The 26,538-nt window shown below is 38.2% G+C and overlaps 1 protein-coding gene across 6 annotated transcripts in view; it reads right to left on the bottom strand.

Moving 5' to 3' along the window:
* NEBL (nebulette) overlaps positions 1–26,538 on the bottom strand; it is a 262,002-nt gene that overhangs the window by 38,915 nt on the left and 196,549 nt on the right. Inside the window, exons 8-18 of one of the 6 annotated variants that reach the window (XM_086466530.1) lie at positions 20,562–20,669; positions 17,778–17,874; positions 15,186–15,298; positions 14,028–14,135; positions 12,974–13,084; positions 9,989–10,099; positions 7,650–7,760; positions 6,857–6,967; positions 6,498–6,608; positions 5,711–5,815; positions 1,778–1,870 (exon numbers count right to left, since the gene is read on the bottom strand). The exons of 4 other annotated variants lie outside the window; for them this stretch is intronic. In XM_086466530.1, coding sequence (XP_086322656.1) covers positions 1,778–1,870; positions 5,711–5,815; positions 6,498–6,608; positions 6,857–6,967; positions 7,650–7,760; positions 9,989–10,099; positions 12,974–13,084; positions 14,028–14,135; positions 15,186–15,298; positions 17,778–17,874; positions 20,562–20,669 — 1,179 coding nt within the window. Of the gene's footprint in view, positions 1–1,777; positions 1,871–5,710; positions 5,816–6,497; positions 6,609–6,856; positions 6,968–7,649; positions 7,761–9,988; positions 10,100–12,973; positions 13,085–14,027; positions 14,136–15,185; positions 15,299–17,769; positions 17,875–20,561; positions 20,670–26,538 lie in introns of all 6 variants that reach the window. One more of the 6 variants, XM_086466531.1, reaches the window with a different exon arrangement.

Genomic DNA, 26,538 nt, shown 5'->3' on the forward strand with positions numbered 1-26,538 from the left:
TTTGGAAACTGACCGTTCTGATCTTTGTCTCCAGCATATCTCATCTGGAAGAATCTCATCACCTTCAGAACATGATGCACTGGACTTTTTTGCATGGTTTGGTCGTACAGCGAGTGTTATTTTGGTTTGCTGTTCTGGGGTTTTTTGCACTGCAGATGTGCTTCACATTTCATAGTTCCATTTATTTCAGCAAACAGTTTTAAAGCTGTCCTAAGTCCTTCTGGCTAAATTCAAAGATTTGTGTAAAAGGTTTAAATCTAATGGGAGTCAAAATTGATGTAATTTACCCTTCCTTTGGGGCTCCTGTAAAGTACAGAATGTAATTTCCCACTTACTCTAAAAATTTCTTGCACACTGCCTTTCAATTTGGCATTCTACACTTTCATTAAATATCACACAAGACTTAAGTAATCTCAAGTATACTACATGTAATAAAATATCTTTTGTAAAACATTAATTCTACACACAGACTAGGCAAGGTAAAGGCCACGCTACTTACATCATACCACTAAATTGCTACTGCATGTTGTGTTTCTCATTATATGCTTTTGTTCAAGCGTGTTTACTAGCATACTGATCCACCTTTCATTCTTAACCAAAAAGCCAAAACCCAACAACAACAAACCCACACATCAAGAAAAGCTACAGCTTCCCAACCGGAAATATTATTTCAGGATTTATGACACATGGTAGCTTGCACTGAATCTTCAAATTGCACTGTGACTTAAAATGACAGGATGAAAAGTGATGGATGGGGCAGAGAAAAATTCCAAGGACAATATGAGTTTTTCAAGATTTTATGGAAATTCCTTACTTGACCTTACTTTGGTGGGAAATGCAGATTTTAACACTAATAATCAGTAAACAAGGAAATTCTAATAGAACAGGTGTCCAAAGTCCCTGATTTGGATTTCAACTAGTATTTAAACACAATCTAGTGTCATGTCTGTGTGTTACTTTCAAACTTTTTTTTTAAAAAAAACCATCTAATCGTCAGAGAAGTCACATCACAAACATAAAAATGGCCCCAGAGGACTCTGCACCAAAAATTCCAAACAAGTGAACAACACAGCTACAACTGTTTTCTTGCTTGGCAGTCACTTTTCCACTTTTTTTCCAAGTTTTGCCACATATTTATCAGAAGAGTATGTTCCACATGTAGAAAACTTTCATTTTGATATTTTATTTTTAGCTGCCCATTAAAGTGCCAAGGACTTTGGGCATCCATAGATAAACAACATCAATTCAGAACCAGTCTCATTAGAGCCACAGATCAATTTGTCATCAGCACATAAAGAGGCACAAACTCTCCATCTTTTCACATAGCTCAAGTCTGGACATAATCTACTTATTCATGAAGTGCAAACTGTACCAAGCCCTACATAATACATGCAGACTCTAAGGAACTTTACAGATTTTCTTTTTTGTGATATTTTTCTAAATTGCAAATTACAATTGCTGTTCAGTTTGTCATATCAAGAAATAAATTTCATGTTTCTCACTTGTCAAAGACAAAAATCTTTCCTCAAATATTTAGTTAAAAGTTTTTCCTATTTTTCATGGTGCTTTGATTTGAAACTCTACCTTTGGACACAGAAGAACCACACTAGAGTGGAGCTCTAGCTCTGCTAGAATGGAGCTCTCTATCCAAAATCCAGTGGAGCGGTACTTGAATAAGATGTGTGATACAAAAACATAGAATTTTTAGTAAAAATAACAGAAAAAAATTTGATCACCATTTACTCACATAAGAATAATTAATGTTAATAACACTTACTGAGCTAATAGTCTGTTGATTTTTCTTTACTCTTTCAATCTCTGGAGTCTCTTTTACAGCTGTGCCAGCTCCTACTTCCTTCTTATAAAACACCTTCATTTCCCCAAAAGAAAAAGTAATTATGAGACTATTAGCAGTGCAAGTGCAAATTCTCATAAAAGGGCTGGGCAATTTTCCAAGTTCCAAATTGGTCTGACTATAAATCTTGCTAAGAAAGCAAATACTTTAATTTTTCATAAATCAGACCAATTATCAATAACCATAACAACATTCTGTTTGTTTTCAACTGTAACACAGATAATCTATTATCATCCTTTATACTGACCTCAAACATGTGTAAGTATTTGTAATGACAGTTTTAACTTTGGAAATAATATTAAAATTTAGATCATAATCTATAAACATTTACAAATGCGACTTCATGCTTGAGTAATCTCACACGTTTCAATGTATTTGAACATGATGTACATGCAAGTTTTGAATTGTTTTTTTTTAATCTTCAGATCTTAAAGTACTCTGAGAAGTGAGCAGATATTATTATTTCTAATTTAGCAAACTAGAAAATCAACATATTCATGACAAAACGCCCAGAACAGCCAAAGCTACAGTCCAAGTCATGCAAGTTTTTGATTTCTGGGTTCAAGCCAGAAAGCTGAGGACTGCATCTAAAAGCAAAGCTCACTTCAGAAGAGATACACATGCTGTTTCTAAAGTTCTCCTCTCTATTTCAATTGTTTCAGTAAAGGACAAAACACAAAGTGCATCAGTAGAATCAATCATTCAAAATTACTGAAAGAGAAGTAAACAACTGCTCCACAGATTCCAAATGTGGCTATAATTTAAATAACTATGGAGCACCAGTTCATGCTGCAAAACTCCTCAAGAAGTTTTATTTATGGTGGATTGAGAGGAATCTCGGGGAGAAGGACTTGGGCGTGCTGGTGGATGATAGATGAACATGAGCCAATAGTGTGCACTTGCAGCCCAAAAAGCCAACCGTATCCTGGGCTGCATCAAAAGATGTGTGGCCAGCAGGTCCAGAGAGGTGATTCTGTCCCTCTACTCTGCCCTTGTGAGACCCATCTGGAATACTGCGTCCAGCTCTGGAGTCCCCAACACAAGACAGACACAGAGCTTTTGGAAAGAGTCCAGAGAAGGGCTACCAAGATGGTCAGAGGGTTGGAACACCTTTCCTACAAGGACAGGCTCAGACAGCTTGGCTTGCTCAGCCTGGAAAAGAGAAGGCTCCAGGGAGACCTTATAGTGGCCTTCCAGTACCTTGAAGGGGGCCTACAAGAAGGCTTGGGAGGGACTTTTTACAAGGGCCTATAGTGACAGGATGAGGGGTAATGGCTGGAAGCTGGGAGAGGGCAGGTTTAGACTAGATCCAAGGAAGAAGTTCTTCACCCTGAGGGTGGTGAGACACTGGAACAGGTTGCCTACGGAAGTTGTGGATGCTTCATTCCCCGCAGTGTTCAAGACCAGGTTGGATGGAGCCTTGACCAACCTGCTCTAGTGGGAGGTGCCCCTGCCCATGGCAGAGGGGTTGGAACTAGATGATCTTTGAGGTCCCTTCCAACCCAAACCATTCTATGATTCTATGATTTGAATTTCAGTATTTGGTGTCACAACTGTTGCCATTCCAGTAAGTATTTCCAGGCTGGTAGTATAAAAACAAGTCTGATCCTCAAATTCATAAAATAAATCTTCACTGTTTAGTATTTCTGCCTTTCTTAAACCAAGATTTATTTAATGGGTTTTCTCCTATCAATAAACCTTAAACAATAAAACATATTCTTGATGCATTTCTTCTAATTCCTTGAAGTCTTCCGTAACATACAATGACCAGTACTGCCAAATATTCTAGAGGCAAGTGAATTATTTATGTCCATAACTCATCTTTTAAATATTCAGAAAACTTCTAACAATTTAGAATTCTGTTTTACTCTGTCAGAACAAAGACAGTTTATGTGTAAGAACTTGAAAATTCTTCTGTACCAACATGTCAGTACAAGGTAGAAAGATTTACACAGTGGACTGAACCAAAATACACTATTTACCTCTGCCAAGGAGAGAGTGGCAAAAAAAATGTTTGAGCGAGGAAATTTTCTATGAAAGAGATGACTGTGCAGTAAATATTCTAACTGCCAAATGAGCTAGTGAGCTAAAAGCAGCACCGATCTTATCTGCAGAGCTAGCCACTTTTTTTTCCCTTAAGGCAGGAAAATACTTGAAATGAAATCCAAAAATCAGAAGCCTGTTAGGGGTCATTAATTTTTTTTTTATATTGGGGCTCCTTCCAGCTCTACCTTATCTTAGTGAAAAGTAACATCTTTGTAATCTAAATTGCACAGAATGCTGAAAGATTAAAATGTAGAGTAAGAAGAAAAATAACAATTCAATCACAGCTATAAACTGCTTTTCTACATTTGGAGGATCCAGTTCAGAAATAGAAAAAGAATTATCACAAAACAAAGCAAACACAAATCACTTCAAAGACAAAATATTTTTATTTCCTATCACCTAGTATACTAACAAAGAGGATAATTATCAGCCTTGGCATTGAAAGCTCAGACTGGCCAACAGGGCTGCAAGGGGTTCAGAAGCATCACAGGCTTGTCAAGACTTAATTAAGTAGGGGAAGGTTATTATGTCTCTGATGTCTTAACTGTTGGTGAGTCCACACTGCCAGACCCACCGACCTGTTTGAGGACTCAATCGAAAGCTATCAAGGACCAGAGCAGGGAGGAAGGCAGATCAGTAGATGATAGCTTGGACCCGCTCTGTTACATGGAGTTTCAGTGTAGCATGTTAGGATGCCAGTGACATGAGATACGGTGCTCATCACCGTCACACTGTGCAGCAGAGCACCATTCAAAACCAAGAGGCAACAGATCACAAGAAACAAAATTGGGGCCAGTGGGCCTGTCAACAGCCCCCATTAGGAAGATGGAGCTTTCAGCTGCTCCCATCTGAAGGAAGAAAAGGAACAGGTAATGGCTGGAAGATGTCACAGGAGAGACCACTGCCTAGCGCAGCCTCAGAGACTTTTCTCTCCTCTCCTTGTAGGCTCTTACTCCCCTAGTGAAGCTGCAGCAATATGGGATAGATGCAGGTAAACACCTCTGAGTGAAACTAATTGACCTTGTACTCATGCAGAGTTGGAGAAGCAGAGAATATCTCTAAGAACATCTGTGTCAGATAATATAATCATTTGCTTTATTTGTATTACTTAGTCTGCCATAAAAAACAGACACTAACTGGACAGCCTCTGGTTCTGGAGGCTATATTTACTCCTCTTCTCCTCTCCGTCATATTAAAGCAAAGTCAGAACTACAAACAGCAGAATTAATGGGCCCAAAAAGGAAATGGAACTGAATGCATCCCAAAAGGGGCAATTTTAGAAATCTAAGCTCATCATTTATATTTAGGGATAAACTGAAACTTAAGTCTAGCATAAAATTAAAAAAATATATCCAGTATAACATAAAATCATTAGACATGTATATTTATGAAACCTGATCTGTTCTAATTTTATACCCGAATCTCAATGTTCTGTACATATGATAGGAAACAGATGAAAAATCTTACATGCACAGTAACAAGCCTGGAATTTTTTTTGTCCTTTTAAACAAGGTACTTCCTGGAGCTTGATGGAAAAAGAAAAAAAATCTTTATTTAAAAATAACTGTGGCTTGGCAAGGTAGTATAAGTTGTTTAACAACTCAAAATAACAGTGTCACACCTAGAAAAGCTGGGTATGTTTTTTACTGAAAGAAACTAGTGATACAGCTTTTGCCAGGAAAATTATGCAAATGGTTCAAAGGGCATTTACTCATAAGTTCCCTATTCCATGCTGTGGCACAAGGAAGCCTATTTAAATTGAAAAATATCTGAAAAGTTGCAAGCAAAGAGAGAAGCACCATTACTCACTGAACTGATGTTTTTCTGAGTACTTTTTATCCTTTCCATCTCTGGAGTGTCTGGGACAGCAGAATAGTTACAGAGCATCTTCTCAGCTTCATCTTTGTAGATTTTCTGAAAAAATAATTTTTAAAAGCTTATTTCTTGCTTTCTTGGGCTCAGAATATCCAAACTGCAACAAAAGATGCTTACTGAACTGATGTTTTTCTGAGCACTTTTTATCCTCTCCATCTCTGGAGTGTCTGGAACAGCAGAATAGTTACAGAGCATCTTCTCGGCTTCATCTTTGTACATTTTCTGAAAAATAATGTTAAAAAGTCCATTTCCTGCTTTCTTGGACTCAGAATATCCAAACTGCAAAAAAAGATGCTTATTGCTGATGAGCCTCAACATCCTTTTACAGTATTGATTTCAACCTCTCTCCTCCATGATATTGTTACTGTTGCCTGTGTGGGACACCTGACACTGTGTCGCACGCTGAAAATATATGTATTTTATATATATAAAACATATTCTCATATATATTATATATTTTCCCTTCACTGTCAGGCTATATATATCCTCCTCATTAGGCAATGTAAAAAGACCTGCAAGTAGACGTAAACAATTCAATTTATATGGCATGACAGGCCTAAATACAAATTAGAATCAGGCAATAAGACTTCGCTACATGTAAATTAATTTAATACAGGTGTGAAAGCCTCTACAGAGGTAGAGAAGAAGTATTTTGAGCAATGTATATCAAGCACTCATTGTGACACAGAATTAAAACATTCAGCCTTTGAACTATGCCCACCTGGCTTGCTATTTCTGAAGCCCTTTTGACGCGTTGTATTTCAGGAGTATGTGGGCCAACTTGCATCCCTTTTCCTATAATTTCAGTCTCCAGATCCTTTTTGTATTCTTTCTGAAAGGAAAAGGAGGAAAAAGAAACCATAACTAATCCTACAGTTATTGGTGCTTGCTGTCTTCAAAGGTATTCTGATAGCACTGGGTCAGACTCTGAAATAAATTCTTCAATTTCTTTCATTTATTTTTGTTATTGTGCACTGCTGATTGCTTTCAGCCCAAATATGTTTGAGAAGATTTCATATTTTCAACACCTCATTGTGTTTTACTTCGAAAGTAATCTTAAGAGATTCACTCTGTACTCACCTGGCTTACAATTTCAGAAGCTTTTTTGGCTCGTTGTATATCAGGGGTATCCATGCCCACTCCCATTCCCTTTCCTTTAATTTCATTCTCCAAGTCTTTTCTGTATTCTTTCTGAAAAGAACAGCATTGGAAACACTTATGTGTCTGACAGCCAAATTCTTAAATTGTTCCTACTTTAATATGTGCGGTTCCACTGAACAGCATTCTTAAAACACCAAATAACTGTTGATTCAACAGCACTAGCTTTATATGATCTATCTACAAGACACCTATGCTGTAGCTGCTGACCAGCTGAAAAATTCTTTTAACAGATTGCTTACTTCAAATTTGACATAGCCTTTCATGTCTACCTGTCTTTGTAGCTTTGGCAGCCACAATCACAGACTCATGTAGATGAGAATTTCTCCATTGGCTGTGCTTTGCAAGACTGGGGTCATAAGGCTTTAGCATCTCGCTAACTCTGTTTACCATTTGTCCCTAACTAAACATGCAGCTACTTAGACCTAAAAGCAGTAGGCCCACAGCTACCGAGCAAAGGCTAAGCCAGGTGTAGTTTACAAGGAACAAGCACTACCTGCGAAAGATGACAGAAAGGTCAAAGTTCTAGGCAGTCTTAACTTTCCCCTGTACACTGATTATGCAACTTTTAGACTCTATGCAGCTCAATAGATAAGGTATTTTGGTCATATTTGTAGTATTGCTATATATCGCCTAAGTTTGTCACTGCCAGGAATTCTCAGTGACAATAATTTGTTGCATTCTGTCAATGGAAAGCACCAGATATGGTACTGACCATGCTTGCAATTTCAGAAGCTTTCTTGGCTCGTCTTATCTCAGGAGTATCTGGACCAACTTGCATGCCCCTCCCTTTAATTTCGGTTTCCAGGTCTTTCTTGTATTGTTTCTGTGAAGATAAAACTTCATACGTTATATTCACAATAGCCAGAGAGTTAAAAGTAGATTTTTTGCACAAGAGATCCAACGTTAAGATTCAGAATCAATCAAAAATCTCAAGTTGAGTCACAACTCTCAATCTCTCAGGCAATCTTTTATCAGGAAAACACATAAACTACAGGAGGAAAACTTCAGGGGATATTCACTGAATGTACAAAACTCTACTACTGAATTTTTAATTTGGCAGAGACTGGAGGGAAATCAGTCCATACAACTTGCTACAATTATCCTCTAAAGTAATGGGGAAGTTTCGCTATGCAGAACATACTGTAATAAGCTGGTACTTGGTGCCAGCCTAATTGAAACACATGTTAAGAAAATATTTTATTTATGAAAAGACTACACGTTAGAAACTCAATACCATACAGAATTGTTTCCAGTCAACTTTCAGAGCACGAGGTTGTAATTTATTCATTTAATAGGTCTTTCCTGAACCACAACCGTGACAGTACTCATCCATGATTGCTGCTTTTTCCTTACAACATAAATTATAAATTACCAATAACCAGGAAACAAAATGGATATTTCACCTTCAGCTTATCCAAGCCAGGATATATTTCTTGCTCATCAGCAAATGATATTAAAATGTTATACTGAAATATTGTATACAATAGCTGCACTTTTTTATTTTATTAAAAAATTAAGAATCTCAGTCAGTGCTAGTTCTACCACTAGAGTAGTAATCCCTCTTTTTCTATTCTAGTTTATCCCCATTTGTGAAAAACACGGTGGGTTTTTTTCCAAAATAAATACATATAATTAAAAAATTTCTTCTTACTTTTCATGTTTGCTAGTTATTTTTTAGGTTGTACATTAGTTAGAAAAAAAGAGGGAAATGGCAATCAGAATGGTCTGATCACTTACAAGAACAAGAGCAAAAAGACTTTTAGTCTTCCATCTGTCTCTGATGTGGAAATGAATGTGATAAAACAGCTCTCTACTTCACAAACCACACTTTTTTTGCAAAAAGTGTAAGCTAACCTGTAAGAAGACATCATCCCTCACTTCCTCTCTGCTAAAGGTGGAACTGCAGATGTTTCCTCCCAGCTTCATATTGTGTAAAACACCAAGGAAAAGATAATCCTGAGAGTTACAGCTATACATTCCCGCACTTCTTTACAGCAGTCAGATTGGCCCTATGCATGCCATTCCTTCTGGTTCTCACAGCTAGGTATGTACATGTGAGCAAATAAACATATAAATATACACATATATATTAAATTAATATAAAATATATAAATATATGAAATAAATATATGTATTGCTCTGAAAGAATGACCACCTGAAGGCACGAAGTGCAGCACAAACTTTGCCTTCCCTCTCCCCTCCCGCCCCACTGCTGCTTCCCAGGCAGCCTGTGCAAGCCGCTCCACAGGAGCTGCAGCCATGCCAGCATTGGAGCTCACAGCTCTGCTGACCACACAAGCTTGCCTAGCACGAGTTGCTCAGTGTGCTCTTCAAGAGACCACATACATAGATCAATGAGTCTTCCACTCCCAGCCCTTCAAGGAGAGTAGGTCACACACTTACAGGCTTCCATGTAACCCCCAGAGCAACTCAGACCAACACAGTTAACAGTAAAGTTCCGTTCTAAAAATATACACTGGAAGGAGCCTCCACCTGTCTGTTTGCATTGGATGAACCGCAAGCTCAAGAAAACCCATTTCTTCAGGAGCAACTCTGCTTTTGGAAAAGGTTTTCACAAGCAGAATAGTTTGTTTGGATAAAAGATCTTCCCAAGATGGCTGGCAGTCATTAACAACATTTATTTTATTTTCAGATAGCAGTATATGATTCCAAAAAGCTCAAAATTATTTAATTGACTTTTCTTTACAAGTCCATTAACAGTCAACTCTTTCTCCATTACATTATACTGTCTGAACAAATAAATAGATGGAAAATTAACCCAGTTTTAAATGCTCTATCTACTGACCCCACTAACAACTTCCACTGACCTTTTAATTGCCTGAAAACCTGAAATATTTGTCATAAGTTGTTGGTTTTTCCAGACCTTTTCTATATTCTTAAGGCAAAAACAGAAATAGCCTTAGTTTCAATACTTACAAATTCCATTGTAGATTATGTAAAAAAAAAAAAAAAAAAGGAATATTTTCAGTCAAGTATAACATAAAAAGTGAGCTTTCTGTGACATCAAAAAGTTTGACTAGCACAACATACCTCATTTAGTATCTGAGCTGCGTTTTTCACTCTAATCAAATCTGGTGTATCTTCAAACACTGTCATTCCTTTTCCTTTCATCCCTTCTTCCAAATCTTTTCTATACTGTTTCTAAGGATTTAAAAAAAAAAAAAAAAAAGAGAGATTTCTCCACTTAATACTGTGGGCAAGATCTTGAAAAGAAATGCCACTTATTAAATATCTGAAAGGTCTCTGAAATTTCTATGAAATATGAATTAGCTGAAGTACAGGTTTCAAGGTTAAAATAGAATTGCAAATTATTAAATCAAAAGTTACAGTGCTGAAAAAGTGAAAAGGTTTTAATATAGTCATGTATTTTCCTGTTGTGCTCTTGAAAAACAGTCCTCTCCTATACAGCACCAGCACGTTGTTTAGGGCCCTCAGCTGCCTCTCTACCGACATTTTAACTTCAGTAGCATTTGCTTTTACAGACCAATATATGCTGTGCTGGAGTTTTCACCTCTGTTTCACTAATGACACCACAATCAGAATGGATGCCTTGAACACTATACTAGGACCTGCTTGATAAATTATAATGTAGAAGCATTATTCCTACCATATCACTTCTGCGCCCTTCTGACACTGCACTGATACAACCTATCAACATTTAGCAACTGCAGCCTCCAGAGTACTCAAATGTTCAGTATAAAATTAAAAGCACACTAGAACCTCCCCACGGACATTTGGTTCTTTTTCCTCTTCCCAGTTCCCAGAGAGCTGAAGTAAGCCTACTGAAGTTCAAGATCTTTAAGGTTTATAAGGATTTTTAATTGCTCTTCCCATCTCCAGGTTTGGGTTAGGCTTTTTTAAGCAAGAAACTAGAACAAAATTGAAGAAAATATTTTTAGAAGGATTTTTATATAGACATGAATAAATACTCCTAATCATGTATTAAAATCTATAAGCAGCAGCGAGCACCTTCGTCTCCATATAAGCTCTTTATTTAAACAAAAGGAAACCAGGTATTTTTAAAGAAGCTTCTCTCTGTTATCAGAAGCATGTCCTAAAGCAACCAGGAAACAACTTAGCTGAATTTAATAGTTCTAAATTAATAGATCTCTTCTGAAGGAGTTGTGAATGTGGTTGCAAAGAAAGTTCTTATTGTTACAAATGTGAAATATTTGCAGAATTCTCTACAGTGGGAAGGCAAAAGAATAAGCTGGAACACAGCTGACACTTAAAAAGTAATTGAATAAATTATTAATCTCCTAATAACTCCTGGTTCTCCCTCTTCTTTCACGCCGTGTCTATCTAAAGTCTTATTACGAACCATCACAAAAATACTGAGTTACATCCTTGACTATGAAGAAATACATCATTTTGCTGATCTTGAAAGGTAATAATTAATTTGACTTATGGAATCTTTGGTTTTGGAATCTGTTCCTTGAATGTGGATATAAAATCATATGAAATTCATGCAGTTATGCATTAAAATACCATTTCAATTTTCTCATATTCTTCCCCTCTGACTTACAAGCATGGTTTACTCCCTAAGTAATGAGTCATAAAACTTGAGGAGGTGAGAATTAGGAAACATCTTCATGCACGTAGCACTACTGAGGGAAGTTACAACAAAATTTTCAGACGAACATTTACAGCACATCTGCAATGCGTGCAGTAAGATCAACCCAATGAAATGCAAGCATTTTCATGTTTCCTTAGTCAGTAGGCATATGTGAGACTTGTATCCACAGAACGGTACTGCACAAACTAGATCTAGCTTGAGACTTGTCTACATGACAGCCAAGCTTATCGGAATAAATTATTTATTAGAGGATGAATAATAAAGAAATGTCCGAAAAGAAAATCTTTTCATTACCCATATGAAATTCAGCATAGACTGGTTGTTTAAAGAACAAGGAAAGGAACAAGAGTTTTTATTTCTAGCACCCTCAATTCATTCACCTGGGCCACAGCAAAAACATCAATTCTTAATACATAAAATGTAAACAAGGTACTTTTGGCTCCCAAATTCAAATGGAGGATACCTAGTAGCTCTGACATTTCTAACTATGAATTTTGCCAATACATTTACTTCTAAATTTGGTCAAACAGTAAACTAAAACTAATCTATAGAACCAACCAATACTCAAAACTTAACTTGAAAACAGTTGTGAATAACAATATAAAAAGACTAAAGATAGAAGGATTCCCAGTAACAGAAAACAGGTAATTTATTTTGTAATGCCACATACAACTGAAGAACACTGGACAAATCTTAAAGAACCAATGGGCATACAGAAAACTGCACCTTTAACAAAATTTGCTTAAAGCAGATTATATAATGTCACAGATATATTATGGAATTTTGTTCTTCTTTATTTTCATCTGTAACACGTATGATAGATAATTATTTCAATTATCTATGTGACTACACACAGCTCAAGGCATCCATATAATGACAACAGGCTATCATAAACCGAAATAATTACTCAAAAGGAAAAACTGCCATCTGGACACCAACAGAAATCCTCATTTCTACCTCTTCATCAATCTGGAAAGAAAACTTCAAGCCCTCTCCAAAACCCTATCAAACAGATGCCTATTGCAGCATGCCTGGAAAGTCACCATCTTTGAGCTATTTGGGCCCAGGGGAGGAACAAATTACAAAAGTGAGACTCTCAAAGGGAAAGTCCTGCCAAGGATCCATTTTCTCTGGAGTCACCTGATTTGTTCATTTAACTCTGGTTTTCTGGTTCAGGTGTGCTAAGCTTTATCACACCCTTATGCTGATAACAAAACTTCAAAAAGTATCAACTCTTACTACAGGACTATTCAGAATATAAAATGACATAGAGCAATTTTTACTCATGAAGTCACTTCTGTATTTACCTACCAAGCTAATTATAAGTTGTTCAGCACTCAGTAGCTTGTAGTGACACTGCTTATTGCTCATTTACAACTTAACTCAAAAAAAAAAAAAAAAAAAAAAAAAAAAAAAAAAAAGGAAGAAAATTCCTCTACCTCTTTCAGAAGGTTAGTGACTTGTTTTATATGCAAGAACTCTGGGGTCTTGTCTAAATCCATTGAGGGTCTTCCCTTGATCCCTTCTTCAAAATCTTTGCGATACATTTTCTATTGAAGCAAAAACAATAATTAATGGTACATGCATGTGCATTTCCAAGCATATTTCGGATAGAACACTGTAAACAGAGAGCCATGCCTTAGTTATCATATTAATAGGCAAGTTTATTAGTCATTTCATTACTTAGATTATCTATACAAGACACAAAATTTAGACAAAAATACTTATGTATGATATTTCCAAAGAGAATGTTTAACCTGATCTATGAAAAGAATCAGTTTGCTTGGTAAAGAAAAGAGAAGACAAATGGCACACAAAGTAATGGTTTTAAACACACAAAAGTTTCTACAAAGAGGATGAAATCATCTGTTTTCCATGACACACAGCAAAAATAATGGTATCAAACTGCAGCAAGGAAGACACAGGGAAATACTCTCTTTCAGGATGGATGGTGAAGCACTGGACTAGATTGCCTGGGAGGTCACAAAACCTCCACCATTGAAAGTTTTTAAACAAAATGTTAGAAAACTATAGCCTGACATAGTGCTGTTCTGGAGCCTGGGAACAGTCCTTCCCCCTTGCTGAGCTCCCCAGGCTGAACAGGCAGGAGCACGTTTCAGTTAAGGCACAGAGTCACACTGGGCTTTGTGGCTTCAGTCACTCCCACCTGAGAACCCTCCCTCATTAAAGATGGAATTAAAGGCAAAAGGTAAAAAAGTTAGTAATCTCTGATCTAGATTACCTTCTCATTTAAATGATGCTACACACAATCTGTCTAGTGTTAGCACCAACAGCCTTCTGAGAAAAAACAAATTTGAAGGAAGAACTGAACTACAGAAGAGCAGAGAACTACTCAGCACTAATTCTACCATATCCTCAATTTATAAAACCTCTACAATCTGCTTCATCCATTTTCTTAACTAGCATACAAGATGTCTGTTAGCTTCTCTATTGATCCAAATTTTACTAGTTCAGGCACACATTTTTACTAACCTCACTTTGCATCTTTTGAGCCTCCTTTGAAAACTGATACATTGGTGTATCAACAAAGTCCAGCATCGATCTGCCTTTAGATTTTTCATAATTCTCTTTGTATTTGACCTAGGAAAATGAAAATAAAGGCTGTTAACAGCTGAGAGAATGTGAGATCTGATTCCTTGCCACAGCAACAGACAAATCCTGTCAGCCATACTCCTTAGAGGTTTTGACTTGGAAGGCTCCTCCCAAATTTAACCTGTTGGAGAAATAGGGCAGCTAGGCAAGGAACTTCCTTCTGGAGTAATTTATTCCTTTGCTTCAAAATGTCAAGACATAAAAATGGTGAACTTTGAAGACAGCAGGAGTGAGGCGCATCAATCACAATCCTTAAATTAATTGCATGATTTTGGTTGAATGACCTATGTCTGAACAGTTGGCAGCTTTTCAATAAGATCCCCTGTCATGTTTCCATTAAACAACACACTTACTGTAACAACAACAAAGTCTGTTTCACAGTCAGGCCCCACAGGTGTCTCTTTCAGGCTCAGGAGTACCATTCTGAAATTCACTTTTGTTTGTACCTGTGGGAGGGTAAAGGGAAGGAAAACTACTGCCTCAGTAGGGTCCAATCTTTCACCATTCCCTCACAGCTGCCAATGACCATGACCCTAAGCCCAGCAGCAAAACCAAATTGAAGGACACAGGGTAAAGACACCAACATATTACTTTATGCTAACTCACAAACTTTGCTTTGTTTGAAAACCTGGAGAAGCCTTCTGAAATCATTCATTCACACTCTTTTGATTAAGATGGGCTAACACACTACTTAATCAGTGTGGGGTACGATGGAATATTCTACACAAGCCATAAAGGAAAGCAAACAGTTACAAATCAAAATGTGATATTCAGAATGAGTAATGTAATTTTAATTTATCTGTCTCTTCAGAAATAGTGATGTTTGAATTTGAGAAAAGTGTTAAGAATCTCTGTCCCTGTCAGGCTTCTGCACGAGGTTTGGGTCCTGCAAAAACACCTTCCTCACTCCTCACGGGCTGCTTCTGACTGGATATGGACCGTACATCACTAATCTGTCAAGCAGTTTTGTGTCTGATATAATCACTGTTAGAAGGCTGCATTTTTCTCTTTGCAAGATGTATTTATGACTGTGTATACCTGACTTCGAAACACTGTCTTTTGTTTGTGATGGATGTGTTCAGCCGTATCTAGGGTGAAATGATAGAAGCCCTTGCTTTGCTTAAATGATTTCTTATATTCATATGAAACAAAAAATATCCAAGGATGTTTTCACAAACAAAATCCAGAAGGTTTTGCAATTTACATACCAATTAAAATAACTATGAGAGAAAGAGCAGAAAAGAAACTATATTTTAGACCTCCCAACTCAGGAGTTCTACTGTTAAGTTTGAGTTTAAAATATGTGATGAAATGTAAAAAAAAAAAAAAAAAGGACATGACAAAAAAATAACTTTTCTAAGTTTCTAGATAAAATGCTTATCCTGCTCATTCAAAAGACAAATGTTTATGTTTGCTGGAAAATAAACATTATTATTTACATTTGAAGTGCAAAGGAACACATATGGCAGTCTGGGTTTGCCTCCTAGTGGAAATAATTATAAATGTCACACAACAAAATCACTTCTGTAGTGAAAACAAACGAAAACTATCTCCATCTACAGATATTGACTTCATACTTTTAATCCATTCCTCAACTAAAGAAAAAAAAAAATTTTTAAAATCTATAAAATCAAATGAAGTAAATCACATAACCTTTTGCTACACTAAACTACAGGCACCACATCCAGTCTCTTAATTCCTATTTATTCACGCTGTTCCATAAAATGAAACACATCTAAGTTCCTTTTTTTTTTTAGCCTGTAGTTCACTGGCATCTCAAAGTCTCTACAATAGGAACAGATTTAAAACGTGCAAAACAATAAACTAGCTGTTGTACATATATCAAAGTTTTACATTTTATGTCTCCATAGTTCATGTCAAAGAGAATTAAGTGTATACCATGAGGGGAAAGTTCCACCTTGTGAACTCTCTTCCTTGTCAAAATAATGAAAACAGAATGAGTTCGACCTGTCAAAATCAGTCTATTTGTGTCCAAACAACGCCCATCAAGCTTTAGTCTTAACTGTTGGAATTTACTCCCATGGAAGCTGACTTGTATAACAGCTTTGCACTGGCATTACAGTATATGTGTTTCATAGAGTTGCACGTACTTCTACACACTAGGTCAATCAGTAAACCTATTCAATCAACCATATTAGCTTATGAGTTTAATTAACCATATAGGTTCCAATGTGTTACACCAGGACAGGTGTAACTGTTATGCAAAAGATGAAGAGAAGCATAAAGTTCAAGGAAGAAAGGTATACTACATACAGGGCAACAGCAAAATTGGGCAATTAGCAAGAAGCTCTGTGTTTCAGAAGCAAAAAAAAACACCACACCACAAAAAACACAGACCATACAATCAGTCTTTGGAAATCAGTTAACGGCAGAGTCAGGAAGACCAGTTCATGCAGTGGAAGCAGACTTCAAAAAAGACTTGGTGTGAGCTGTGGAGAGACAAGGAGAAGAACACAAAAAAGGCAGTGGAAAAGCGTGGAGAAAGGCAGGAGAGTAAGCAATGATGACAGGGGAAGTCAAATCTGAGAAGGAAACTAGAATTAGGCCAAAATGCACACAAAGAATGCAGGAAGTGAAAACTATCAGCTCATTTATTATCCATACAAAAGGGGATAGTCAGTGTTAGCTTCACATATCAGAGTGAGACAGATAAAAAGCAAGCTTCAATTCACCAAAGAAAACACAAAAATCAAGCACAGATGGGAAGGATGGATTATTTTTATTATTTTAGACATAAGCCTCCATAAGCAAGCACTGACTCAGAAGATGACCCAGCATGCTCCTAGTCATTAGGGCTAACTCTTTGTGTGTGAAGCACTTGCCTCCAGCCAACTGTGAGCAATCTTCCTTCCCAACACCACTCACTCATGCCCTTCTTCTGCAGGTTCTGGAGTAAAGATGGCAAATGCAGCCAACCAGCCTACAAGCACCGCACATGTAGCATAGGTGCTCTTGGAGTGGGAGAGAAGCTTCAACATTGCACAGAAGCTACCGATTTCCTACCTCTTCCTCCCCACTTCAACCCCACCACTATCCTATGTCCACCATAAACTGTTGTCCAACTATGTTGATGTGACCACCAGCCCCATCAAGGGGCATGTCTTCTTACGTGGCAGAATGGAGTATGTGCCTATTATCTGATCCAGTGTAGGATGCCTCAGATACTTAGGACGGAAAAATATTTAGACAGAGAAGGTCTAAGGGAGGCTAGCACTCGAGAGGCTGATCATGGCACACATCCAAATATTAAACTAGCATAATGGTCAGTTCTGTACAGAGACTTGCAGATGAAAGCAAAGATCTTAGGCGAAATGAGATTTGCAAGGGAAGAAGTATCTTAGATCAGCAAAGGAAAAAACAGACAAGGTTTCAGACATATAAGAAATGCTCAGGTACCAGAAGTCTGTGATCCTTATCCAGTATATTAGTTGTTCTACTAACTGACTTATCTCCCTTTTTTCTTTACTACACCCCCCCATCTACTACAGTTTCAACACTACAGCCTACTACATATCAAAAATGTATGTATTCTACAGTGACTATACATACTACGTTCCTTACTACATATATTTTTCAGATCATTCCTCTAAATGCAACTTACATCACTATGCACTTTGCTGATAGTTAAAGCATGGTTTAAATACAGCAGGTTTGGTAGATCAGAGGCTGGATCATGTAGGTTTTCCAAATCTTTCTTGTAATTCACCTGGAAAGAGAATTTAGGTTATGTAAAGTAAAGACTAACAAAACAATTCACAGCTTCATATTACAGTGTGGCCGTCCAGAAACAGAAAGCATTAAGTGCTTGCCTGAAAATCTCTACCAGCCACTAGATGGTAGTCATTTACTGTTATTTGGAAGAAAAGGGAAAAAATCAATACAGGATTCATTCCACTGAACAAGTATTCGAGAACTACTCAACTTTTTCCTCAAAAAGGGACACTTACAACAAAAATCACACTTTGTATGACTTTTCAGACTAGAAAGGATTTTTTTTTTCCTTCCCCCAAACAAAAAGCCTTAAGAGTATCTTCCTCAATACTTTGAGTTTACTTACTTTAAACACCATTGATTCTTCTTCTTTTGCTCTTGATTCAGGAATTACACTAACTGTCCAAATAATAAGCTGTATATAAAACAGTTAAATGAAGTGCCTCTGGATATTTTATTTAACACAGATTGCTTTCAGCAAAGATAAGCAATATAGTCACCTAAGGCAAAAGATAATCACTTAATGAAGTAGCAGAAAATTACTTCCTATCAGCCTATAGTAGGATTCTCCATACTTCTGACAGCGGGATGCCCATCTTTACAGGAAGAAAACTAACCACTTTACCTATCTTGGATGACAAATCTTTTAAACCAATACTTTTAGTCACCTTCACATATGTATTGTGTTCTCACTGATTTAGGCAGACTTCAAATCAACAATAATCAATTTGCATATCTCTTATAATTACTTCAATGAATTTTTTACTAAACATTTAGATTTTTGAAACAATTACATATTCTGTTGGACCCTTCCTAGAGCCAGCCTCTTCTGTTCCCATTGGGTGGTGCCCCACACTTTGTAAACACCGGACTACAGAACGAGAGCTTGTCTCTTGGCTATCTGGGATCATGGCCTCAAAGAAGAGCTCACATTTTTAGCATTAGACACGCTGTTAAATATATAATCCCAACAGCATTATCACCCAGTATAGATGTCTTCTCCAATCTGGCACCAGCAGCAGGCACCCATTGCTGAATCTAGTGACTGCTGTACTTGGTAATACCATTCAGAAGATCATCCCACAGAATAAAGTCTAAAATAGAGACATCCAAATCTGAGCTACTTATGCAACATTCTCCTACAATCACTGGAGAGATGCCAGCCCTTCGCTCCTCTAAAGACAGGTATCTACAACAGGTCAGAAGAAGTGCCCTCCAAATACAAAGGGACCAAGTACAAGGCAGTTAGCTCAGAGTAAGAAGTAATAACTTTTGACACCCAAAGTTAAACAAGATGAATCTCATCTAAAATGGTTATGAAAAACTCTGCAGGGCCTTGGAGAAGGGCTTTCATAGAATCATAGAACAGAACAGTTTGGGCTGGAATGGACCTTTAAAGGCCATCTAGTCCAACCCCCTGCAGTGAGCAGTGACATCTTCAACTAGATGAGGTTTCTCAAAGCCTTGTCCAACCTGGCGTTGAATGTTTCCAGGGATCGGGCTTCCACCATCTCTCTGGGCAGCCTGTGCCAGTTTTCACCACCCTCATTGTAAAAAATTTCTTCCTTATGTCTACTCTAAATCTACCCTCTTTCAGTTTAAAACCATTACCCCTTGTCCTATCACAACACGCCCTGCTAAAAAGATTGCCCCCATCTTTTCTGTAGGCCCCCTTTAAGTACTGAAAGGCTGCAATAAGGTCTTCCTAGGGCCTTCTCTTCCCCAGGATGAACAACCTCAACTCTCTCAGCCTTTCCTTGTAATGACGGTGCTCCAGCCCCCTGATCATTTTTGTCACTCTCCTCTGGATCCGCTCGAGTAGGTCCTCTTTCCTATGCTGAATACTCCACAGCTGGACACAGCACTGCAGGTGGGGTCTCACCAGAGCTGAGTAGAGGGGCAGAATCACCTCCCTTGACCTGCTGGCCACACTTCTTTTGATGCAGCCCATGATATGGTTGGCTTTCTGGGCTGTGAGCGCACATTGCCAGGTCATGTCCAGCTTTTCATCTACCAGTACCCCCAAGTCCTTCTCAGGTGGGCTGCACTCAATCCCTTCATCCCCATAGTGGGGGTTGCCCCAGTCCAGGTGCAGAACCTTGTCCTTGGCCTTGCTGAACCTCATGAAGTTCCCATGGGCCCACTTGTCAAGCTTGTCCAGGCCTCTCTGGATGCCATTCCTCAGGTGTGTCAACCACACCACTCAGCTTGGTGTCACCTGCAAACTTGTTGAGGGTGCACTCAACCCCACCATCTATGTCACTGATGAAGATATTAAACAGCACTTGTCCCAGTACAGATCCCCGAGGGACACCACTTGTCACTGATCTCCATCTGGACATCGAGCTGTTGACCCCTGGATGTGACCATCCAACCACTTCCTCACCCACCAAACAGTCCACCCATTCAATCCACATCTCCCCAGTTTAGAGAGAAGGATGTTCTGGGGGACTACCTCAGAGGCCTTACAGTGGGTCCAGATAGACAATAGGCTAAAGATGGGTTTTGTCAGAAGCAGAGGAAGAAATAGATAACATGCTCTACCTGCTATACAGACACACTGTATAGCAGAGACTGCCGCTCAGAGTAATTCGTAAGATAGAAAAAGAATTTCTGCTTGAGAACAAATGTTAGGTTTTTCAGGATGTAAATACATGTAAAATACAAAGCAAATTCACTTACGTCACTTGCTAAGGTGGATGCAATCTGTGCTTGCTTGTAGGAAGCACTGTCAAGAGGATTGTACTGGTGGCTCTTCATTTCCTTACTGAACTGCTCTTTGTATTTCACCTTCCACCAGAACAAACATATCTAATATTAACATGTAGCACATAAAGAAGGCACAGAGAATTCAGACTAGAAAGGAGCTTATTAAAGGCAATTGCCTTATCCATAAATCTTCAAACAATTAAGATGTTTAAAGAAGCTCAATTTAGCCACACCTGTGTCTGTCTTGTGCTGGTTTCAAAGTCATTTTAATGTATGTGAATTTTACTAAAATAAAAAATAATTTTAAGATTGTCATATGTGATTACTGGTGTCGAAGGATTTACAAAAAGGAAACAGAAACAAAACCATATGACCCACCTGAGTAATCAGATAAACCAGCACTGTTTGACTAGCAATAATAATGTACTCACCGAGAATCATTCAATGCATAATTAATATGAAAAATGTGGTTTTAAGGAAAAAAAACAATTTATAAGATGATTAAACTGTAAAGCTTGTCAAATAAATCCCTTGCAAATTTTTCATCCATTTGAAAGTGGGAAGTCAGAATCAAACATCCCACTCAGCCGTCTTCCCACCACCAGCTCCATGTGCCACTCGCACTGTGCTAGGCTGTCACCAGAGCCCCCAGGTTTATTTTTAATTCTGCCAGAAATTTCCCATGAGACCCTGAGGAATCTCTCTGTAGTACAGGGCCTTCTTGAGGACAATGCCCACCTCATTACAGTGCTAGAAAGCATAATTAAATAACTGTCTGACATCACTTTCACGCACTTTCCTTCTTGTTCAAAAGAGAAAGGGGGAACAACAACATATGTAAGAGGAAATGAGCAATACATAAATGCTGAGGCAATGGCATTAAAAGTAAATAAATCACAAAAATTCCATAAAACATGCTGAAGAACTGAATTCAGAATCTGAAAATACAAAATCGAACAAGTAGTAAATCTCCTTCCTTTGCCTCCCTTGTTGTGCATGATCATCAAACATTTGGAGACTTTGCACGCATGCCTTACTTCTTTCCAACAGCTGGGCATAATGGAGGAGAATAAAGTTCAGTCTGAATTACGCTGCTTTCATGAACGTTAGTTAGGCACCTGATATCTGAGCCTATGCAACATCCATTATAATTTACCACGCTTTGCATTAAGTAAATACATGGCTTTTTCCTTACCCCTTTTTTTTTCCTATTGCCACATGAATGTCTGATAAAGTGGTTAAACCACCTCAAACAATCTCCTTCAAAAATTATTTTTTCTCAGCTTTAGTTGTGGGAAGAATTTTCCTTTTTCCTGTTTAGTTCTTCTTTGCCTCAGAAGACTCTCAACATGGTTTAGCTTACACAACTTCCTTACGTTTAGCCACGATGCCCAGTATTTCATTAATCAGGATAACAAGAAACCAAAACTAAGCCACCCAAGCAGAAACTAACTGTATATGTTCGAGAACTACATTATGATACCAACAGTTACATTGATTTTTCACTTGTTACTTTTAAAGAGGAACTTTATCTGAACACGTGATGAACTTCATAGTCTTTCACACTAACTCTAGAAAAGAATATTGCCTTCTGGTAGATTCATCTGGTTCATATTGTTTGATATTTGCCTTGGCTTTGGATCAAGTGGAAAAGCAGATATCTGAATACGAAGACACTGCCTTTGTCAAAGGCAAATCCACACACTGTATGAGCAATAAAGGAATAAATCAGAGGGCTCTTCTCTTTTAAAATGTATATCCAAAACTTGCCTTCCAATAAAAATCAGGCAGTGCTGGAATATGGAATTCAAGAAGTCTCAAAAACCAGGAATCGAGTCAGCATGGTGAGCAAAATAGTCTTTGACTCCTTGGGCATCAGCTCACATCATAACAACGTTGTGCACAAGAGTTTAAATATCCAACTACTGCAGGCTGTCTTCTGCCCAGCTAACAATGGCCACAAACTGCATGCAGACCAAACACACAACGTGGTCCTTCATATTCTTGCTAAGTGTGAAAGCGTCAGTGACAAAGGGTCCTCTCCTCACAACTGGCTTGCCATTTTCCAGCTGCAGCCATTTCATGTCATTTTTTAAAAGATTTTTTTAGCAACACATTTCAATCTAGAGATACCAGTAACAAATCCTCATTCGTGTCACTTCAGATCACATCACTGCTACCGAGGGGGAGGTAAGGTGGGGAGCTAGTAAACCCAGTCTTCACAGGGCTGTGTGTCCTGATGCCAGCGTGCAGCAGGGTCCCAAATTTAAGGAGATCACCCACCAACTCAACTGTAAACGTCCCTGTTGCAGTGAGGGATGTCTCAGTACCTTTAGGCCCTGCTGCCTTGTCTGGCTGCTCTGCTTATTGCCTTTGCTGTCCCTCCCGACCATCACCATCGCACATGCCATTCTGGGGCAAAATGGAGCCCACACAATAATACCAGATGACCTTGGCAGTATCTCAAGAGCACTTCCAGCAGTAATTTAACTCTTAACTCGTCATAGGGGATTTGTCTCATTGAAAGCTACACACGCATTCACTTTCTCTTTTACTGGTATTTTCCTGTTTCTTTCTCCCTTTTGAAAGAGTGTGGGGTGAGAGATGGAGAAGAGAGAAGAGCAAGCCCATGGATGAGTCACTGTGAAGTAACACACATGGTATTTATCCCTCTTTTGAACAGGATAAAGTTATGAATACAGTTTAATAGGGAAAAATACACATGAGAGAAAGGGTTCTGATTAAAAACAAGTAAGAAAAAGACTTCATCAGTGATTTCTTAAACATCTGAAGGGGGGAGGTCTTAGCAATGCTATAACATGGTGGAAGAGCAAACAAGAAGTGGGAGTAGAAATAACAGTTGTTAGTGGAAATTTATCTACAAATTTCATCATTAACCAAAAGCTTTACTTTAATGAGGGTTTAAAACCACGGCTACTTATTTAGCATCTTAATTAAAGTCTTAGGTTTGTTTATTTTTTTAGAGAGTACATAGTGAGGGTTAATTTTAAAGAAATGCGTGGCGGCTGCTCTCTAATTGTTGCTGAAGAAAGAGCAGACTTTGCAAGCTTTTAACACAACAACATCCCTGAAAAACCAAACTGAAATTAAATAAGGCCTGGATAAACAAACTTCTCATCAGCCTTGCACAGAACCTATAAAAGTCAGAACTGCAGTTGGACAGAGCAGTGTCTTTTGAAGCTTTGCAGCAACATTCCTAAATCAAATCTGTAGTTCAAAGCTGTTCACACAGGGAGTGTTCAGTTTCAGAAGTGGATGACATCACCCACTGTTCAGATTTACAAAGAAACTACAAAAATTGAATCATTCAATCACCGGGATCCCAGGATGAAGCAGACAGTTGCAGCTAAAGCATTTCCTCATGACCATATGAAAACATAAAAAAAAAAAAAATAATAATCCTGTCAGAGGACATAGACATTGAAGGAAATGTAACATAAACAAAGAGCTAAACTAAAATACTGGTTGCTAAAAGCACTAGCAGAGTTTAAAGCAAAGAAGGACTGAGAAAATCTCAGGCTCTTTGTGTTCTTACTGATAATCTCAGAGAAGGTACATTTTGAAAAACATTCTACCTGTAACAATTTTATCCCTGAAACAGTAAGCACCAGATCCAGCATAAAATATGAATATCCAAAATTATTCATCATAAAAACAACTATTGAACACCATACGGGGGATACTTCAGATCAGCAGCTCTTTAAAAAAGGTAATAAAATGCATTAGAAGGCATAAAGAAGATGTAAACAAGAGCTTGCTTCTACAAAAAATACAAAAAATAACCCAAATTATACAATGTATATTCAGCAAATTGACAGGATTCATGTTTTCACAAGGACTAACAGAGTTGCTGTTTTAAATTTGGTTTAAAATCAACAAAAAGGGGTTACTGCATGCTGTGGGTAAATATACTAGTCCTGGAAGCGATTATTTTTGCTACTGCTGTTGTCAAAAGCTTTGTTAAATTTAAAAAAGAAAAAAAAAAAAGAAAAGAAAAAGAAAAGAGAGAGAGGGGTGCAGTACACAGATTTTGTAGAGCCTTGAGTGCCACTCAAACATTAACACTATTTTCTTCACTTTGTTTGCCTTCCTGCTTGCCTTGATTGCTTTCTCTGTTCGTTACACCCACACTGCCTGACCTCTTCTTGCTCCTGTTCTCTATACTCCCTAAATTACCTACCCATATGCACCACATTAAAACATGTTATCATCTTCTCTTCCCATTACATCCATCAGAATTGTCAACTTTGCAAATTTACTGTGAGGGTCAAATAACTAATATTTCTCTGCATGTCACAGCTTATAGATTCATTCTATTAAGGGAGATTATCAACTTTCAGCACAAAAAGTTTATACTGCTCTCATTGCTGAGAAACAAATGAAACCCTAAAAGCCTGAAAGTCTGGAGACAATAAAGAGATCATTAACTTTACTAGTTTTTAAATCTTGTAATTGTTACAAGCCTGCTTCTTGATCCTTGCATGAAGAGGACTGACATGACTGACCCACATTTAGGGCTCTTCCTCTCCTACAGCACAGGTGCATTCCTCATCCTGCCCCACCACCCTGCTCTTTGGACACAGAGGTCATCTTCATTTTTCTGTGCTCTTGATTTACGATCAGTGTGTCTAAGTGTTATAATGATTCAAATAATATATAAAAACATGAGACAACTCATGGCCACTGCCTTCCCATCAGAGGAGGTAGGGAATTGTTGAGTGCTCACTGCTGAAAGCCGCCGGGTATTTACAGCCTCCGTGCTGCTGCATGCAGATGGCTGGCAGCAGAGCGTCAGGCTAAAGCGCTGCCTCCCTTTCTAAATGTACATGGCCCATCACACACCCTGCAAGCCACCACAACAGCATAGACTGAGGAGAGGACAAGAGAAGGAATGATCCCAAAACTTGGACGCAGGCCCAGTGACTGCAGTTTGGGCCTGGGCCACCAAGGTTTAGTAAGAATCTTCTTTACAAATAAACTGTAAGCAAGCTACATTTTGTCAACAGCTCCACTCTTCCTGCCACGCCTTCTGTGCTATTTGGATTCTCTAAAGAAGTTAAAATTGCACACCAAATGCTCTCTCCTGCACAAGTGTCTCAACTAGAACTGATGCCATCCCAGTCCCTGGCAGTGAAGAGACTCTATTATTAAAGCTTTTGCAGATGCAGCATGCATTGTCCAAGAGAAAAAGCACATCTAATAAAAAAAGAGATAAAAAGTGCATTGATGAAGCCTGTGATGCAGCTGGCTCAGCACCAGCCCACAGGACCCCATGATCCAGGTGGTATTTTTTGATTGTTGCAATTGTTGGCCACAACCTCAAGGGTACCAGGCTTAGCAAGATTGAGAAGACTTTCGAAAAAGGATCCGCTTGGGCCTCATTTGCGATGACAGGCAGCTGCAAGCCCACTAGATTCTGAAACAGGCTGCAAGGAAAAGGAGTCTGTAGACATTCACTGAGTGGAAATAAAGGATACCACACACTAAATTTAGATATGAACCCTTTTAAAAACCACTAAAGGTGTTTGTTAACTGACAGACAGCTCCCTTTCCTATATATGACACCCAGCACTGGCTCTTACTAGAAAGCACAGGCTCACTTCCAAGCCTGCATGGTGCTGAACACCAAAGAATCTCCTAGCAGACTTGTCCATCAGCAGAGGAATGAGCACTTGATCCATTACAAAATGGAAGAAAGCAACCTATTTAGAAAACCCAAACACAAATTTTGATTCTGAACACATCATTAACAAAGCAATAAAAACCCATGTATTTTCTTCTTTCTCCCTTCGTGCAGTATTAATGCTTCAAAGTAATGATGATCCAGTACGAAACAGGAAATCATGTAGCAGATATCTAAGGACAACATTTGGTGACACCAAAAGGAGCTCAACCTCTTGCAGGCAGACACTGCACTGTTTTGCAGCTT

This window comes from Leptosomus discolor, chromosome 6, assembly GCF_034619465.1.
Source record: "Leptosomus discolor isolate bLepDis1 chromosome 6, bLepDis1.hap2, whole genome shotgun sequence".
NCBI lineage: Eukaryota > Metazoa > Chordata > Aves > Leptosomiformes > Leptosomidae > Leptosomus > Leptosomus discolor.